The 19,705-nt window shown below is 40.7% G+C and overlaps 1 protein-coding gene across 1 annotated transcript; it reads right to left on the bottom strand.

Annotated features, from left to right (window-relative positions):
- Positions 1-9,223: 9,223 nt before the first annotated feature.
- On the bottom strand, positions 9,224-18,310 carry LOC115795517 (Y+L amino acid transporter 2). Its single transcript, XM_030751484.1, has 10 exons — positions 18,220-18,310; positions 17,474-18,006; positions 15,431-15,556; positions 15,204-15,348; positions 14,028-14,151; positions 13,680-13,783; positions 13,499-13,595; positions 13,246-13,395; positions 12,096-12,279; positions 9,224-10,702 (listed from the first exon to the last, which is right to left on the bottom strand). The coding sequence occupies exons 2-10, from the start codon at positions 17,991-17,993 to the stop codon at positions 10,608-10,610; spliced, it is 1,545 nt and encodes a 514-aa protein (XP_030607344.1). The 5' UTR covers positions 17,994-18,006; positions 18,220-18,310; the 3' UTR covers positions 9,224-10,607.
- Between the last annotated feature and the right edge of the window lie 1,395 nt (positions 18,311-19,705).

Below are 19,705 nucleotides of genomic sequence, written 5' to 3' on the forward strand. Positions count from 1 at the left end.
TGGAAACAGTTCTTGTGTAAAATCTGAACAACAGAGTAATGATTTGCAAATCATTAAAATTAGTAGAAAGATGATTTGTAATGTTTGTCTTTTGGAAAATCTCGTGAAATTTTTTGCCAGCAGCACAGTTCAAAAAAGCTGTGAAAGGAGCATTTTTACCAATGGATCCATCACACACATTTGGGAGCCGAGGAGAGCAGTTGTGGATTTGGAAGTTAAAATGCTCTCAGTCCTGTTTGATTAGAGTTTTTTTTTTTTTTTTTTTTTTTTGTAAACCTTTATTTTACCAGGTTAAAATGTTTGAGAACTATTTCTCATTTACAAACATGACCTGACCTTATACATATTTTATACAATTTCAACTGCTTATTAATTTTTTCATTTTATAATCACTAAATGTTTTTAATACATACTAAATCCAGATTACATACAGGCTAGTTTGACAGGATGTGGCATTGTCTGTGTTTGTCTATTTTTCATGGCATAGAATCAGGAAGTTGCTGAGATTTTGAGTGCTGACATTATAGCATCAGGGTGGAACAGTGGGTGGTACTGCTGCCTCACAACAAGTAGGTCCTGGGTTCAAATCCACATCTGGTTGGGACCTTTCTGTGTGGTGTTTGTGTGGGTACGCCCACAGTCTAAAATGCTCATAAGAGTCTGTAACAGGCTGGTGACCTGCTCCGGGTGTACCATGCCTCTCACCCTGTGGCAGCTAGGATAGGCTCCTTTCTTAGTGGGGTAAGCTGCTATGGTAGCTTATTTTATGAAACAGATTGGGTTCCAGAATGGAGGTCATCAGGTATGAAATCACCACCTACTGACCAATCAGTTCTCCAGAAAATAGTATCACCATTCCTGGAAGATCAGGCGAAATGTGGGGAGAGCAGGAGGGCCTAACGTTTTTGTGATGAGCATCAGCAAGAATCATACATTGTTAGACGCAACTTTATTTTTTTCTTGTTTTTTCTGCCAGCAAACTTTACAGCAATTAAGTGTTCATGTATGATCCTAAAACAGGACACCTACACTGTACTTGCAGACCTCATATCAAATGTGTATACAGACTGAGGCTGTGTTTGAATTCTGCTTTTATATTTAGTCTTTACTCTGAAACTCTTAAACAGCACCGGTTCTATAGCTGTCAGGAGCAGGTTATGTTCAGCGTTTCAGCTTACAATCAGCTGGAAGTGCCACAATTTTTTACAGTTTTAAGTGCAGTACAGATTCTCTGCTGGGAGAACATGCTTTACATGTGCAGCTTGTTAAGCTGTAATTTACTAAAACCACTGACAGAAGCGGAACTATTCATTGTATTAATTTGGTGATTTAGGAAATGATTAAAATGTTGTTCTGCTTGATTCTAACCTGCTGCCGAGCCTCTTTGACACTGCTGGAAACACAGAGCACACCCTGAGAATATCTGTTCAAAGTCATTTCTCTGATTTCTGCGTCTCCTCCTTCAGGCTTTAATGTATCCAGTTTAAAGTTTCAGAGCTCTAATGTGCGGCCATCACCTTAGAAATAAAAAGCAGCACTGAGAGTGCACTCAGTGATAAAATTAACTGGAATTAAAATCTTTACTGTGCCGCTGTAGCAGCAGATTAATGATTTTCTGCAGCATTCATTTCTTGTCCTTACATTTTACATTAAATGTTCTTTGGTTTTTAATCACCAGTTGATTATGTCTCTGGTGTAGGGGGCATAGGGATCATTTTCTGTGGAAAACCTGTGAAAGACACGCTCAGATGCTGCCATCACAACCCCTTTAATGTGAACACATTACCGGGGAAAGCTTGGGTTAACTTGATGAGTTGATAACCAGCTTTGTGTGAGTGTTTATCCTGATCTCCAGTGTTGAAGTGAATCCAGATAACTCAAAGATGCCCTCAGTTCCCTGTTCAGTTATTGTTACACATTTCCTGTTTTACTTGCTAGTTGTCTCCTGTGTTTGGTATAAAATTTTGCTTTCTCTGTCTTGATATCATCGATTTGTTTCACTTGCACAGCTGTGTGGTTTCCCCCAGATTACTCCCCATTAAATCCTCAGTTTGCATTGTTACATTGTAACTACTGTTTTCTGCCTGCGCATTTCCCTCTTGTGTCATCAGTTTTGATTTATGGATTTTTGCTCACCACAATAAAGGTTCATCTCTTGTTTATAAATTTTGTTCCCCGAGTCTGAATTTTAGGCCCACATTTTCTGCTCAACATGACAGTACTGAGGGGCCCAAAGTGTGCCAAGAAAACACCCCCCACACCATTACACCCCCCCACCAGCTGAAGCGTTGATACAACGCTGGATGGATCCATGCTTTCATGTAGTTTATGACAAATTCTGACCCTACCATCTGAAGGTTGCCGCAGAAAACAAGATTCATTAGACCAGCCAACATTTTTTCCAATCTTCTATTATACGATTTTATGATTTTATGTACTGTAACCCCATTTTTTGGGTACCACTACTCTAAAAATTGTTGAACATTTACCCACACAGGCTTTCAAAGAGTTGTTCGCCTGTCTCCATCTTTACTTCTGAAAGACTAAACTGTAAAATGTTTCTATTTAACCCAGTCATTGTTGGCAGGCTTCATCCTATCTCAATGACATTTTTCTTTCTTTCTTTTATGCACAGTTTATTGGCCCAGTTCTAACTTTTTAAATGTGTTGTTGGCATCAAGCTCAAAACAAACAAATAGTAAAAAAGTAAAAATGTATCTTGTCACTGTATTGTTTTGGGTTAAATATTTGCCTTATTTACATTTTACACAGCATTCCTGGCTAGTCACTGGTCTATTAGCATAAACTTTGGCTCCAAAGAGACTGAACTAAGACAAATTACACACACACACACACACACACACACACACACACACACACACACACACACACACACACACACACACACACACACACACACACACACACACACTTTTATTTTGCAAAGTCCTCGTCTGACAAACCTGATGGACCGGTGTACAACAGGCAGCAATTTACAGAACAGTTTCAGCTTGTGCACAAGTGACTTTTCAATTCAATTCAATTCACTTTTATTTATATAGCGCCAAATCACAACAAACTGTCGCCTCAAGGCGCTTTGTATTGTGGGTAAAGACCCTACAATAATACAGAGAAAACCCAACAGTCAAAACGACCCCCTATGAGCAAGCACTTGGCGACAGTGGAAAGGAAAAACTCCCTTTTAACAGGAAGAAACCTCCAGCAGAACCAGGCTCAGGGAGGGGCAGTCATCTGCCGCGACCGGTTGGGCTGAGGGATAACTTGACAATTACACTAAAACAGGGAAAGTATCCTGTTTTTTGTTTTTTTTTGTGCTTTGTACAGCCACTTTCACTCAATTCAAACCCAATTAATCAAAGCCCTGTTTAATACCAGTGAGAGCAGCAATGAAGCCAAAGCGCATCACCAAGCAGAACCATGTGAGCTGAGACTGAGGGAGGACTCAGACAAAAAGGAGACTGTCACAGGTGTCTTGGGAGGACGTTTCAGTGAAATCTCTGAGTGAATCTTAAGGGCTTCGAATTTCAAGTTCCACTTTCAGCCACTAGGAGGCAACAGATACTCACCTTTTTACCCGGAACAAATTATTTCATTTGCCTCATTCATTTTTTTTTTTCCCAACTGAAAACAAACAACGTCTTATACATTTCTGGTTACGTTAAATACATAAAAATATTTCCCTTTAGAAACTGATTTGAGCGTGTAACGCTCCATAACAAATGCTGTTTGACCACAGTCGACTCTGTCATTGCACTAAAAACCAGGATAAACTGATTTTAGTCAGAGGAAGCAACCTGAGAGGGTCCTGTGCTGCTCACAGCGCCAGTCCTCTCAAAATGAGTCTGTAGTTTACTATTATATTAGAACTTAATTGGTTGTTTGAGCATTTTTAATATTTTTCAGGGTTAATAGTTGATTAACACATCTTACAATACTGTGCAAAAGTCTTGAGCCACCCCATTTTTTAAAATCTCAGCTGTTTCAAAGAAAAAGTCAAGCTAACCTTGACAAATGCCTTGGTGTTGGGGTCTGTTCCACAAAGACGTCAAATTTGGCCATAACTCAAGAAAGATGTGACTTAGGATGTTCAAATTCACACCATAGATGCACACTATTCGAGCTAGACCACACACACAGGTCCAGGCTCTGGGGAGGCCAGTCCATGACTGATAGCGTTCCCTTGTGTGATTTTTTCTATCTAGGTGCTTTTACTGTGTGTTTGGGATCATTGTCATGTTGAAAAATGAAGGTGCTGCTGGTACTTTCCAGTACCATCAAAATCTGATGGTACTTTTCTCTGTTCATAACTCCATCAATTTTGACAATATCGCCAACACCACTGACTGAAGTGCAGCTCCAAACCATGACAGAGCCTCTATACTATTTCATGTCTGTCAAACACTGTTATCTTCAGCATTTTTCATAGATTCAGCTAAAGAAATGGGAACAAATGATGTGTTTTTGTGACAGGCTTTTAGTAACAAAGTACCTAAAGATACAATTTAAAATTGGTTCTTTTAAGCTGTTTGTCATGTGTTGACATAGGTCAGTGTTAAGTGGCTTAACATCAAAGAAATGAAGGGTGGCTCAAGAATTTTGCACAGTGTTGTAGATTACTTTAATGTAAGAGCAAACATTCAGTCAGAGTTAACAGACTCATAAAAGGCAGCCCTTTACTGAGCTATGTGTTACAAAGCACGTGAGGCCATAGACAGAGTGCATGTTTACTGCAGCTGGTAGTTAAAGTCACATTTAGTAGAGTCAACTCAACCAGGGGAAGGAACAGTGAACAGTGTGAACTGCTGCAAAGTAGAAACACTGGTGTGGAAATCATGTATACCAAGGCAACCATGCTGTGCATGTGAACCTAATGTACCCAGAGACAAGTTTCCAATAATGTAACCAAGATTAAATACTTGATAGGCCACAGCTGGGAAGCACCAGCTCTATGCAGCTAGTTTATAGGTGCTGTTATAGGTGGACTCTTAAACCATTACTTATTAGACTAGACAAATCTCTTCCAGCCTCACAGAAAATGTAGCACAGCTGTGACTCTCTCAGTGAATTTTCCTTAAACTTTAAACTTATGGTCCAGCCCAGCAGGTGTACCCCCATCCAGCCACTTAAGGGTTTCTCAAGCAATTCAGTGACAGTTCCCCATATTTTAAGATAAACAGAAGTGCTTTTCAGTGAGCCTCTGCCTGGGCTTTCATTATTCTGAGTAGCTGCTTCATTTATTTGTCTCATTTTTGGTCATGCACACTGTTACAGTGGTGGATGTTTATATTAAATACGGTTAATGTTTTGAGTAATGCAAGCTTGGTTTCCAACTTTTTTTCCCCTACTTTTGTGCAAAGCTGATGAATTTCCTTACACGGAGGAAAGGCTGACAAGGAAAGCTGTTCTGGTCTAGTCGCACAGAAGAATACAAATATATAGATAAAACATTAGACAGTATTATCATAAAAAACTGTAAATGACAATTAAATGGCAGCAGTCACAGAGAAAACTAAAGAATATCTTTATGATTAAATGCTATTAGAAAAATAGACGTTCACAACACAGTCAGATGTTTGATGCTGGAAGACAGAAAAGACACTAAAGCACTGTATGGAGCTGAAAATGTTTTCTTATATGGTTACATGCTGTTTTTTAATCCATCGCTGAGTTTTACAGAAATATCTGGATGCCCCTTTAATTCAAATAGCCCAGTCTAGCTGCAACCAATTGTGTGTGTGTGCTTGTGTGTGTGTGTGCGCGCGCACGTGCGTGCTATTTTCCCGTCTCTTTCCCATCTGCCACACTGCAGTCCATGTTAATCAGCACTGCACTGACCTCCTTCAGTTTTCCACATGACTCATGTGCTCTTTTAATCCCTCACCTTCGGGGGGGTTGAGCAGACATTTATGAGACGTTCACACACTTCACCACATACTGGAAACCAGTCTCCACTATACCTGCCTTTACCATGGACCCGAGATTCCTCTTTTTGTCTTCGTCTCTGATTCTGGGGGCAACATTCAGCATCTCTGTGGCTGAGCGGACCGCACACTGCAAAATCAAATGGTGATGCTGATCTTCTTTGAGCATTTATGCATAATATTAATATGTAATAAGTCTTGTTGATTATTGATATCAGCTGCTGCTATGGAGTAGATGCAGCACCATGTGTTTAGCTTCACACAGAAAATGGTTTGTGGTGATGTTACAGTATTTTTCACACTTTATGCAATTCAAAGTTCTGTGCTTTGTAGTTTTTCCTGCTTCTTATCTTTGAAATGGACTCACAAGACTCACATTAGTCATATGTGTACACTGTACTGGAACGACCATCCATTTATTCTGAAAGCAAAGTTCCTCTTTCAGTGAGAAGATGTTTCTTCTGTTTTTGTCATGACATTTTAACCGAATATTTTCCCGACCAAGCAGACTCTCACTGCTCTGCTCGGCTCTGCAGGCTGTTTGGCATCTCATGCAGCAATGTCTCCGAAATGCTTGTGAGCCAGATCAAGGCCTGGCAGATCAGCCGAAGCTGTCAGTTTGCAGGAGAGCGGTGCTCCTATGAGGTTGGATACATCAACTCCTACTTATGTAGTTCTTTAAAGCACTAATAAACACTTTGGTTTATGATGTAGTTTGAGTTAGATTTGAAGGTGTGTTAATGCACAATTATTTTTCGGTACACGACACACAAGGGTTCAGTCATGTATGATATCTTATCTACATACTTTGCTTTTATTCTCCAGTGATCATCATTACAGTAAAGCACCAATTAATTGTTTTATGATCAGTTTATGAGTATTTTTCCTGTGCTCATATATGCTGCACTGAAGACTATATTATTTTATTTATTTATTTACGCACACTACTCTATGTGGACAAAAGTATTGTGCCACACTTCTTAATCTTTGAATTCATGTGTTTTCAGTCCCATTGTGACAGGTGTATAAAATCAAGCACCTTGCCATGCAGCCTGCCTTTACAAATACTTGTGAAACAGCGGGTTGCTCTAATGAGCTCGCTGAAGTTGAGCGTGGGCCTGTAATAGGATGCCACTGTTCTGTTTCTTCCCTCTTAGATATTTCACAATCAGTTGTAAGTGGTATTATTACTGCCTCCAATTCTGTAGTGGGTAACACATTCCAGCCGGACACACTAATCCCTCCTTTGGGGTTGTGTCAACTCTAAAACAGCTGCCTGCTGTGGTGACCCCTCGAGGCGAGGGAGTAGTTGAAAGTAGCACAGCTGTAAATTGTATTATTGCAAAGCTGAAACTTTTGGGAACCACAGCAACTCAGCTGTGAAGTGGCAGACCACGTAAAGGCTACAGAGCAGGGTCTCTGAGTGCGTAAAGGTCATCAACGTTCTGCTGACTCAATAACTGCAGAGCTCCAAACCTCCCCTGGCATTAACATCAGCACAAAAACTGCACGCCAGTAGCTTCACGGCATGGGTTTCCATGGCCGAGCAGCTCCCGGAGGTGTAATGTGTAGGTGGTGCAGTACTTTGGTTTAATTACTGAGGCTTTAACTGTCATTTGTGCTTCTGTGAATTCCTCAGACTCCTTCTGGCACTTTGTGTTACATGACAAATAACTATCACCATTAGACTGAGCTTAAAATGTCAGACTGCACTCAGTTTGAAATGTCTCGACAGCTCGTGTCATCAGCTCCCAACCTGATCAAAGCCACGCACACATCTCCAAGAACAAAGAAAGTGAACGACCTTCAGTTTCTTGTAGAGCAGTCGACCGTTTGCAAAGTGACTGTAAGTGTGACTTTTTCAAATCAGACTGAAGCAGATCACGGACAACACAAACACTGTTACCTCATTCACTTACCTGGAGATATATACATTACAGACTTCATTCATGTTTAAATATAGTAGCACTGTGCATAAATTATACACTGTAAGCATCGCAGCAGGAGATGTTGTGATACAAAGAAAAATGTAAACAGATAAACTTAAAATTCAGACATTTCATCAAATTTACTCTCAGAAATTCTTCTTTGACAAACCAACTGATGTTCCCGATGAACAGGGAGAGGCAGTGTCCGAGTTGTCTGCAGATCCAGCTGATAACAGCACAAACTACTGCAGCCTGCAGAACCTGATGGACGGTAAGTGGAGTGATTGATCTATGTTCCTCTGGATTATGAAATCACATCAGCAATGCCTGTTTGCTTCACTCTGCTCAGGAAGTGCCCTGAGTGATGCTGAGGGATACAAAAAGTTCAGCAACAAGTGGATCTGTCCCGGCTTTGATCCTGCCAACTGCACCCTGTTGTAAGAGGAGATCCTGCCGACTCCAGATGTTGTCTCTGAAGCCTGTTTGTGTAGACTTTCTTCGAACAGTGTGTTTTTCTTCATTGTTCCTCTTAAAATATTTGAAAATTTCTTTATAAATGGACTAAACTGAACTACTATTTTCTCCAAAAAATAGCAAAAGCTACAAGGAATAAAATATTTGTGACACATAAATTCAGTGGAACAGAACTACATGAATCATTTGACCGTTAATAAAGAGTAAGTACATGATATTTATGGATGATGTCATTGTCTTATTGAGAGTTAAGTTAAGTTTAAGTTCCTCAGGCCAGCAGGGGGAGACTCCTGTAGCTGGAAAAAAAGACTTTAAAGTGGTGTGGGAGGCTATGGGGGAAAAAGGCCCTGGTCTCCCTTGCTCTGTGACTTTAACAAATATTTTCCTAATGAAGTTATGGTTTCAGTCATTAGTTTCAGGTCTAGTGATCAAAAACAACCTGCTGCTCAGTTTGGAAATGAGGAGTCGCTTTAGAGTCCAAAAGAAGGAAGCAAGAAGGACAGCATGTGGTATGCTTCAGCATGTGATTCAAAGGTCACTAGACACTGAGCATGCAAGGTTTCTCAGTCATATCTGCCCATACTAAAAGCCACTTTCACCTCTTCACACAGTTAATGTGTTATCAATGACTGGGATGAAAGAATGGGAGGCATGTGGACTGGAATCAAGTTCATTTAAGAATACATTTTGAAGAGCACAATCACAGGCTTTAAAGACTGGTATTTTGAATACAGGCATAGTTTGAGAGAATATTCACAAATTATACATAAATTAATATCTGGCAAAACATGAATCGAAGTCTGTTCATAAAAGACACATATGTAAATGCAAAAGGAGTTCAATTTAATGCTTGCTAGAGATGATCAGATAAGCAAAGAGACTACAGAACAGTTAAAAAATGCCAAAGTCTTAAAAGGGATCTATTATGCTTTTACTTATGTCCTGTCTCATATATATTCTCCTGTGGATGCCTATATTAACATGCAAAATTATAAATAATCCATTCAACTTATGTGCAAAGAACCCTTAATGGGCCAAAAGCTCAGGCTGAAGACTGCTCAGGTTTTCTACACTCAGCTCTGTATCCTGTCAGAGAGAAGTAACACAATAATATGCTCATCGCACACACACAGCTCTGACTGTCAGCACCCACCTGCTGTTCAAACCTTCTGTTTGTGAGGGGCAGGCAATCAGAACAAAGCTGTCTTAAATGCAGATTGTCCTAAAAGGGAGAGAAACTAAAACAGTTCGTTATCAGAAGCTGTAGAAAGGTGTGAGATTACCGAGGAATATATTAAGCCATGAGGAGTCAAAGCTGCTCTGCTTGAGTCCGAGAATAAAAATATGGAGCTGGAAATGAGCTTAACTGATCCACTTTAAAGTCTCCAGTGGATTTGGTAGCCAGTTTCAATAAATAGGCCATAAATTGTTTTAAACACATCAGTGAAGCACCTGACAGCGGGCCGGCTTTAAGCAGCAGGTTTGTTCTGCAGTCGTGTTGCACGTAGCTGATGACAGAAGACACACAAAGCTGCAGCCTGACGGTGAGTGAATGTGTGAGGGACTTTCCCACCAACCCGCAGCAAGTATTGGCTTAGTACAAAAATAGCCTCGCTCTCACAGAGCAGAACCTTTTGTTGTAAAGTACATTACAATAAAGAATGTATTATTACAATGGTATAAATAAATAAAAAGACCAAATAAATACACCCAGTGAACAGTACAAATACGCAAACGTCTTGAAAGAAAAATTAAATGAAAAAGCTTCACAGTGAAGCTGCTCAGGAATCGGCCCCTTTGGCCGAAACTGACATTTTTATAGTGTTTTACACTTGCGCAGTCATCCACATATGAATATAATCAAGTTAAATAAAGATAAATACTAAGCTTAGACATGCTTCTGAAAACTGAAGAGTGTGATCACATGACAGTATTAAGATTGATTCTTGCCACATTTTCATGTAATGCGTTAAACAGACAAAAGGCGATCCGCTTACATTTTCACACATCTCAAAAATTAAAATCCTAGCTTCAGCAACATAGTGTATTGTTATTTTTTAATGTATATCCTCATAGAAGATGTTCCTTGCTCTCAGTAGAAAAGTGTAGCACATTTACTGACGAAATCACTTTCTCGAATGATTCATCTTTCCTTTGAGACGTCAGGTAATCCTCACAAATGCTGAGAGTCTGCTTCCTCATTGCTCAGTACATGCAAAGCCTTGTTTTCCAGGAACAAGGCTTCACGAGTTTGTCTGCAGCTTCATTGTGTTTTACTGCCTCCCTGCATTCCTGCCTCTGTGTCAGATTCAGTCAGGCAGCAATACAGCAACATCTGGGTGTATCTGGTGGCGAAGGCTAGGTGAGGACACGGCGGAAGCCGTGGGAGGAAGAGAGAGGAAGAGAAGAGGTTAGTTACAGCTGATTCATAGTTCAAGGTGACTAAATCTGAATTTGATGTTAAAGTCAGCAAATATTTGACAATCTGGGTAAAGGGTGAAAGGAGGACACGCAGCACTCCTTAGTTTTGTAATTCTAACAAGAAGAATTATATAAATTAGGGAGTGTCTTGATCACATTATCATGTTTTTTTCAAACATCTTCATGTGCTTGAAAAAAAATTAAAAACTAAAGACACCCCCATCTTTCAGTAGCATCTAGAACCACATTTAGCAGCAACAAGTAATTATTCTCTGTGTGACTTTATCAGTCTTTCATATCATTGTGGAGGAATTTTGGCCCACCGTTCTTTATAACGTTGCTTCAGTTCATAGAGGTTTGTGTGCATTCATTTATGCACAGCTCACACCACAGCATTTCAGGCAGGTTGAGGTCTGGATTTTGACTTGTTCATTGTAACAAGCTGATTCTTTTCTTTTTCAGCCGTTCTGTAGTAGATTTGCTGCTGTGCTTGGGATCATTGTCCTCTTGATGACCCAGTTTCAGCCAAGCTTTAGCTGTCAGATGGCCTCACATTTGACTCTGGAATACTTCGGTAAACAGAGGAGTTCACGGTCAACTCAATGACTGCAAGGTGCCCAGGTCCTCTGGCTGCAAAACAACCCAAATCCTTACCCCTCCAGCACCAGCTGGTACGAGGTGTTTGTGCTGATATGCTGTGTTTGGTTTTCTCCTAACATGCTGATGTGCATTATGGCCAAACATCTCCACTTTGGTCTCATCTGTCTAAAGGACATTGTTCCAGAGATCTTCAGTTGCAACTTTTCTAACTCTAAACCATCCATGTTTTTTAGATAGAGAGGCAATCTTTCTAATTATGCTATTATGAACTTTAACATTTAACATGCTAACTGAGGCCTGTAGAGTCTGAAATGTAGCTAATGTCTCCATTGGCAACTTTTCTGAATGTTTTTCACTTGTGAATAATCTTTCTCACTAATCTTTCTCTTCAGTATGTTTGGAAATGGCCTCGTAATCCTTCCCAGATTGACAGGCAGCAGTCGATCTTGCAGTCATGTCTCTCCCCCTTAGCGTTGTGTTAACACACACCTGAATGCTCAAGACCAGCAAACTGCCAAAACATCTGCTTTTGTAAAGCTTGTCACACTTTCTGATGATCAGTTAATCAAGTGTATTTGATTAGCAGCACCTGGCTGCTACTTACCCTCTCAAGTCCTATGGGAGCAGTAAATGTGTACTTAGATTTTCAAATAACTGTATATTTAACTGACAATCAGACCTTAATAAAACTTCACTGAAATAAGCATTAAACATATATTTTGAGTCTTACTGTTTAGTTTGCGGATGAATTTGGGCCTCCTCTCCTCAGGCAGGTAAATGGCCACATAATAAACTGGCACACCAGACAGTGCAATACCAATTCCTATGAGAGAGTTGATGGTATCTCCGTACAGAGGGACGATGACTAAGAACAGGCTACACAGACAGTAGATGATGGGGAAGAACAAGGTCAGCTGTGAGAAGAGAAAAAACACAGCTGGTTAGTGTTTTTGAGCATTTGTATGCTTCCATGCAGAGTTATGGTTCATCTTCACGGTTTTATTATGTTCATAATCAATGTGCACAAAAACTCACCAAACTTTAATTTTGAGTGCCTGCAACTACGGTAATAATCTGTATTTCTTTGTTTCTTTCTTTACACACATCCTAATTTCATGTTATTAAGTGGAATCTGCATGTACGAACAAACAACAGATGGCACTGCAGTAGAAGAAAGTAGAAACTGCTTGTTGCCATAGGAGAAGACAGCACATTAACACTGAACATGTTTTTATATCTGCTTATAACCACACAATATCATATTTTATTCTTGAATGTGTTTTTGCTGCTTATGAATTCCAGCTAAGGGGCGGGGCAAAGCTAAGTGTTTCCTGCTTCTTACCAGCCTTTTAGCAGAGCTACAACTGGATCAGTGTAACCTTTAAACTTTGATTCTAGTGTAAATCAGTTTGTTGTTGGTGAATATGAGGTTTAAAGTGGGCAAACTCGCATACAGAGATGATGCCATGCCAGTCTTTCTTATTGAGACTCGGGATAAACGACTCCCTGTTTTCATGTGTAACTGCACTGTCATGCACCCTCATCAGTTTCCCTTCCTCTCCTTGGTTCACGCCAGTTTTTTTTGTTCACAATTAACCAGCCTTTGCATATAAACTTCCTGTGTAGTTTGTGTTTCCCATTAGATCTCACATGCATGACCTGACTTTGGCTCCTGCCTCATCCTCTGCCAGTTTGTTGTGCCTTGTTTATCATTGTCAGCTCCCTGTATGATCTGGTTGCTTTGCTGACTGCCTGCCAGTGTACGGCCCCTGTTTTAGATTTTCAATTCTGTGTTTAATTTTACTCGCAGGTTCTAATTATACCCATACATACAATATATGAATCTAAATAAATTAAAATAAATTAAAAAAAAGCTTCACCTTGACAGGCCTGTGTCTGTCTGGCTGAGTGATTCGCAGGTAGATGAGGCCAGCCACAGAGAGACCCACATAGAGCCAGTAACTGAAGCTGAAGTAGTTGATGAGCTGAAACACGTCCCTCACACACAGGAAGATCAGGCCCATTAAACCCTGAAGTTGCACAAGAATTCAGCACAGGACAGCGTTATGATCCAAATGTTTGTGATCCAACCTGATGTTCATTTGTGCTTTAGACAACAGTCGTGTTTCTCACGTTGAACAGCAGTGCGGGTATGGGCGTGTAGCGCTTCAGGTGGATCAGACTCAGACTGTTGGGGAGGTGGCCCTCTCTGGCTCCAACAAAAAACAGCCTGCACGATCAGTGAGGTGGAAGGTTACTGGGAAAATACTTTCATCATAATATAGTCAGGACATACTCTGTATTTTCTTACTACCGTGAAGCAGCAATGATGGAAGCATTGAGTCCTCCATAGCAGGACATGGCCACCGAAACAGGGATGATCCAACTGAACGGTCCCAGGACAGCGTTTCCAAATGTCTGCGGGGTCATATTTGCAAGGGTTATTTCACACTACACATTCTGGATAAAGAGATCTGAGCAGTTTTCAGAGGAGTCTATCAGTCCCTCAGACCCTTATATTTTCTGCAATTCACTTAGATGTTACATTTACTTTATTTTCAGCAGTGGTGTTTTTGTCTCAGAGAGCAAAATGTTCCGCTCTGAGCAGGACAGATCTATATTTAGCAGGAGTGAATCTCTCAGGTGACCGTTTGTGCCTTACCACAGCAACAGCGTCACTGTCCAGCAGAGAAGGTATGTCTAGAACCGCGTAGTACGCCACGTTGGTCAGTAGGTAGATGATGGTCACTATGGGCATGGAAATGGCGATGGCTAGTGGCAGATTTCTGCAACAACACCATGTCCACATGCAGTGATTACAGAAGAATCAATCCCAGTTCCAGTTCCTACAGTCCATTTCTGCTTTGTTTGGGTACAAACTGCAGTATAATAGCAGCTGCTGTAAATTTATGTCAACAATAGACAATTTAAAACTGTTTAGACTGCTACTATTGAGACAATTATGTCAAGCTGTGATGCCACGTGACTCATAAAAGCAATCTGAAGCACCTGCAGTTAAACCTGCAACAATGGATATTTTAAGTACTTGGGGCCTGCAGAAACTGAGCTAACCTATTATCACATTTTAGGTTAGCTCTTCTTTTGAAGTCATGGGTGTTTCTCTCTGATAAATGTCCACTATTTATTCTCTTTTAGCTCTGGTTTTGGTCTGCAGTGAACAGAGACATTTAGGAAGCCCTCGTAGGTTTAACTGAGAAAAAATAAAATTTGATCAGGTGTGTAAACCTAATTCATGCCCATGGAGAAATTTGGAGAAATCCCTTAGGGAACCCTGCTAGCCTGAACTGAAAAGCACAATAATTGCAATTTTATGCATTTAAAGATGTGAAACATATAATGCAAAACACAATGTAGACTAAATTTATGACTCAATCTGGAATAATTAGGGTTACATGGCTCGTATTTTCCTCATTTTCCAAAGAAAAGACTTTTGCATGTATGTGCAAATGGCTTTCTTTCCAGCTGACATACAGTGGGGAAAATAAGTATTTGATACACTGCTGATTTTGGAAGTTTTCTCACCTACAAAGAATGAGAGGTCTGTAATTTTTATCATAGGTACAATTCAACTGTGAGAGACTTATTTTCCCCACTGTAAATACAGCACTGAAGGTCAGTTAGATCAATAAATATATTTAATGCTTCTTGTGTTAGTGCAGTTTCCAGGGGCTCATTATTACTGTCTGCATTATCTTAAATAATCTGCTCAAAAGCACGTTAACCTTTCTACTCTGATTGATCAGCACTGCCAAAAATGAACTTTTAGCAGATTTCCTGTCAGTAGGTGTGTTTTCTCCCTCATGTCTGTTTGGATCACCTCTCTGGATTCCGAATTTCCTCAGTTACAAAGTTTAGCGTGTCCCAGCCAGAGTAGGAAAAGAGAGCTGAGTAGAGGGCCAAAGCGATGGCACCAGGGTCTACTGAGGAGCCCTCCATCGGATTCTCAAAGCTCTTTGTTTCTCCTACACAAACAGAAGCTTGAGTTTGAATGTAACATTTTAATGCAATTTTCTCAGATGAATTCTCACTTTTAGTTCTACTTACCGGCAGATATTTTCAGGATTCCTACAATAATGATGAGGAAGAGTGCCATGAGCTTGGCATAAGTGAAGATGTCCTGGACCAGAGTCCCCCACTTCACATAAGCACAGTTAATGAAGATGAGCACACCTGAAAAAACGAGAGCATGAAGGCAGTGAATAAAAGCCTGATTAAAGCAAACACGTCCAAACACAGAACCCAGCACTGTTTCTGCTTTCGAGGATGTACAATAAGTGGGGTTATGTTAATTGGTTAATGTACAATGACACAACAGTTTACCCAGTGGATCAGTTTGTGAAACCAAAGAGCTAACAGAAACCCGACTCTCTCATACTGCTCTTTGCTTTGTGTCACATGGGCCACATTCAGTCCATGGATACGGAAACAGAATCACACTTTATGGTAGAGCGACTGGTGACTCACCTAAATACCACTTCTGATTGCTGCAGTCTTCAGCCAGGCTGTGAATCTCTGTGGCATTTCACGGGACTGGCAGCCTAACTTTAGTTTATGCCAGTCCCACTAAGGGTTACTGAGTTTGGTACTGGCATGAATAGACATAACACCACGTTGTTGCTTGGTTTTATTAACCTCTTCCCAAACAAGTAGAACTAAAGCTTTTTTCATCTTGTTTTATTCAACTATTAAACTCTGGAAATACACGGAATATCTCCACTGATAAATGTATTACACTTCCCGTGACTGCCTCACAACAAAAGCCTCATTGTGTTCTACAAGATGTACATGATTATGGATATGCTCATCCCTGTAAAGAAATTAAATGAAATTTGGCCTATTCTAAGTATCCTGTCAGCAGCAGGCAGCTACAGTGACTAAAGAATATAGCATGTTTTTGTTTTTTAACAGCTAGAGCTCCTGGAGGAACGTGCAAACACACAGAAGGTCCTGGTCCAAGTTTGAACCAGAAAAAAAAAAAGCATTGCCTACTGAGCCCCTGTGCTGTGTCTGTGAAATGGCAGGAGTGGAAAAGGGTAAGTGTCCATTGGTAGTAACTTGTAGTAGAAACCCTGAGCCTGGTTCTGCTGGAGCTCTCGTCCTGTTAAAAGAGAGTTTTTCCTTCCCACTTACCTTACAATACCTTACAATATAAAGCATCTTGAGGTGACTGATTTGGTGCTATATAAACAAATAAAACTCAAAGCTCTAATAGTGAGCAAAGAATAAGTAGGGTAATGAATGGATATAACAAAGTAAAACCCCCCCAAGAGCTACATCTCAGAGTCTACAGGCCTCAGTGAGCATGTTGTTCTGGAACAATTACCTTTGGACAAACGAGAACAAAACGGAGATGTTTGGCTATGATACAAAGTGAAGTGTTTAGAGAAAACAAAACACCTCATACCAACTGTCAAGCAGGGTGGTGGAGGTGTGATGATTTGGGCTTGTTTTGCAGCCACAGGACCCGGGCACCTTGCAGTCAACCGTGAACTCCTCTGTACACCAAAGTAGTCTAGAGTCAAATGTAAGGCCATCTGTCTGACAGCTCAAGCTTGGCTGAAATTGGGTCGTGTAACAGGATAATGATTCCAAGCACAGCAGCAAATCTACAACAGAATGGCTGACCCAGTCAAACTCCAGACCTCAACCCCACTGAAATGCTGTGGTGGCACCTTAAAAAGCTGTGCATAAATAAATGCATACACACCTCAATGAAAGTGGGCCAAAATTCCTCCACAATGATGTGAGGCATTGATAAAGCAGAACAGAAAATTATTACTCCAAGTTATTGCTGCTAAAGGTGGTTCTACAAGACCTTTAGCTTCTCATAGGGTGTACTTAGTCCTTAATCCAGTCACTGCATAAAATAGAGGCTGTTTATACTGTGTATATTTATTCATGATGACTGGACAAACAGACTAAATTAAGTAAACAACAATAAGAAAAGAGACAAAGATCAAACTAACATCAAGATGAAGGGCATAGAATGAATAAAAAAAGGATCAATTTAAGCTTTTACTACAACAAGCTGAAACAGCACAGATTTCATTGTAAAAATCCACATTCAGACAGAGGTGTGTTTCTTACAGAGGCAGGCTGCAGCAATCAGGCGGACAGCAACGTAAGGTGGCTGGCAGGTGGGGTAGAAAGCCTCCACCAGGTAGTTAGCGAAGGTCAGCGAAATCACAGCCTGGCTGGCCGGCTCGATGAGGAGGATGGACGTCCATAAACGAATGAAAGCCAAGAAGCCACCAAAAGACTCCAGGATGTAGGCGTAGCTGGCTCCAGATTTAGTGATGGTGGTGCCGAGCTCTGCGTAGCACAGGGCCCCAAACACTGAGAAGATGCCTCCAAGAGCCCAAATCAGCAGCGACAGTCCGTAAGAGGCACTGTACATGAGTACACCCTTCGGTGAAACAAAGATCCCAGAGCCGATCATGTTGCCCACAATGAGGCAGATTCCATTCATGAGAGAAATTTCCCTCTTCATTTGAATTTTCTCTTCTTTCCCACCATTTGGGGCCTTTAAGTCCTCCTCAGATGGAACTCGCGAGCTCGGACATATCGTCTGCGACATGACCCCAATCGTCTGCCTCAGATCCCCCATTATTCCAGCAGTGCTGAGGTGGAGATGATACAGCAAACTTAACACACTATTTTACACAAAATCAATTAGAAAAACATTTCTCCTGGACACATGTTCAAACTTCAAGAAGAAAAGCATACAAATCCTCAACATGACTCATTCCCCTTTCTTTGTAATTATACAAGTGAATGAACAGCACAAGCTATTTATGATATATAATACAGGCATGTGAGTAGGAAAAACCTACTTGTGTTTTCAAGTCTGGCTGTTCCTCTGAACACGTAGTCTCACTCAGGTCACCACTTCTCCTCTGAACCACCAGTGTGGCACCGAGGGGGGGGGATCACATCTGAGTAGCAGCAACAGGATGGTCACTGTTGCAATCTCTGCAGGCCGGCACATGCATAACATGTTTTTCTAGGCCTTCACTCTCACGTTGCCCTCTGTGCTATTTTCAGAGACAAGCAGATATTCTTGCCCACACAGAGCCTTTAACAGCTGTAACAGAGGCAGCCAAGCTTGTTTTGAGCTTATGTGCAGGATACAGTTATTGATATTGATTGTGATGAATGGTGTTATTAAGCTTATCTTAATTCACAGGGACTGGCTCACACAGAATATGCCCCTGGGCACAGAAATGTAAACTATGCAAAAATAATTTTGGTAATTTTCCCCATTGAGGACAATGACAGAAAAGAGACTTTCCTAACTCACCCGTTTAAATTGTACTCAGATTTGCATTATGAAGGATGCATTAGCCCTGAGTAACAGGTGAATGCCAGCTGAATGTTAAGCTTCACTTCAGCATCTCTGACTCACTGAACTGGATGTCTTGACTATTTTTGTGGTGCTGGTGACTGTTTTTACTGAGGTCTTCAGTTTTTGTGAGTGAAATTCAGGTTTTTCTTTTTTCTATTGTAATTAGCACCAATTAACAGGTATTTGTGAGATGCACCTTGCAAGTCTAGTTAGCTAGCTTTAGCTGATAGGTACTGTAGGTACTGTAACTCCTGGCTACAAAGAGTACACAAACCAGTAGGTGATGTCACCGTGACTTCATACATCTTTCACAAACACTTAATAGTTACTTTGTTGGGTACACCTGTTGAACTGCTTGCTAACACAAATATCTAATCAGCCAATCACATGGGAGCAACTCATTTAGGTATGTAGAAATGATCAAGAAAACCAGCTGAAGGTCAATCAATCATCAGAAGAAAGGTCATTTCAGTGAGAATTTGGCATAAACATGAAAACATGGATCCATCCTGCCTTGTATTAACGGCTCAGGGAGGTGGCGGTGCTCTAACAGTGTGGGGGATATTTTCTCGGCACGCTTTGTCCCCTTAGTACCAACCTCACCACACCACAGCCAACCTCAGTATTGTTGCTGATCATGTCCATCCCTTTATGACAGTGTTCTCATGCAGTCCTCGAGTGTACCTCTGGGTCCCTGTTAGTTATTCACAACAATATGCATTGTGGTCCCTTGTTGGTTTTGGCACATGAATCAGCAGCATATGTATGGAAACATCAAAAGAACAAAATGTGGACCAAGTGTTCCCTTATAATTAATAATGCAAAATAAAGAGAAGCAGGCAGAAGTAAAAACAGTACATTTTAATGCAGTTTGACACAATATCTGAAAAAGAAAAAAAAAAAATTCTAGTTGAAACCACAGCTACACATGATCTGAAGTTTCTAACATAACTGCTGATGATAACACAGGTGCT

This window comes from Archocentrus centrarchus, chromosome 17 (genome assembly GCF_007364275.1).
Source record: "Archocentrus centrarchus isolate MPI-CPG fArcCen1 chromosome 17, fArcCen1, whole genome shotgun sequence".
Classification (NCBI taxonomy): Eukaryota; Metazoa; Chordata; class Actinopteri; order Cichliformes; family Cichlidae; genus Archocentrus; species Archocentrus centrarchus.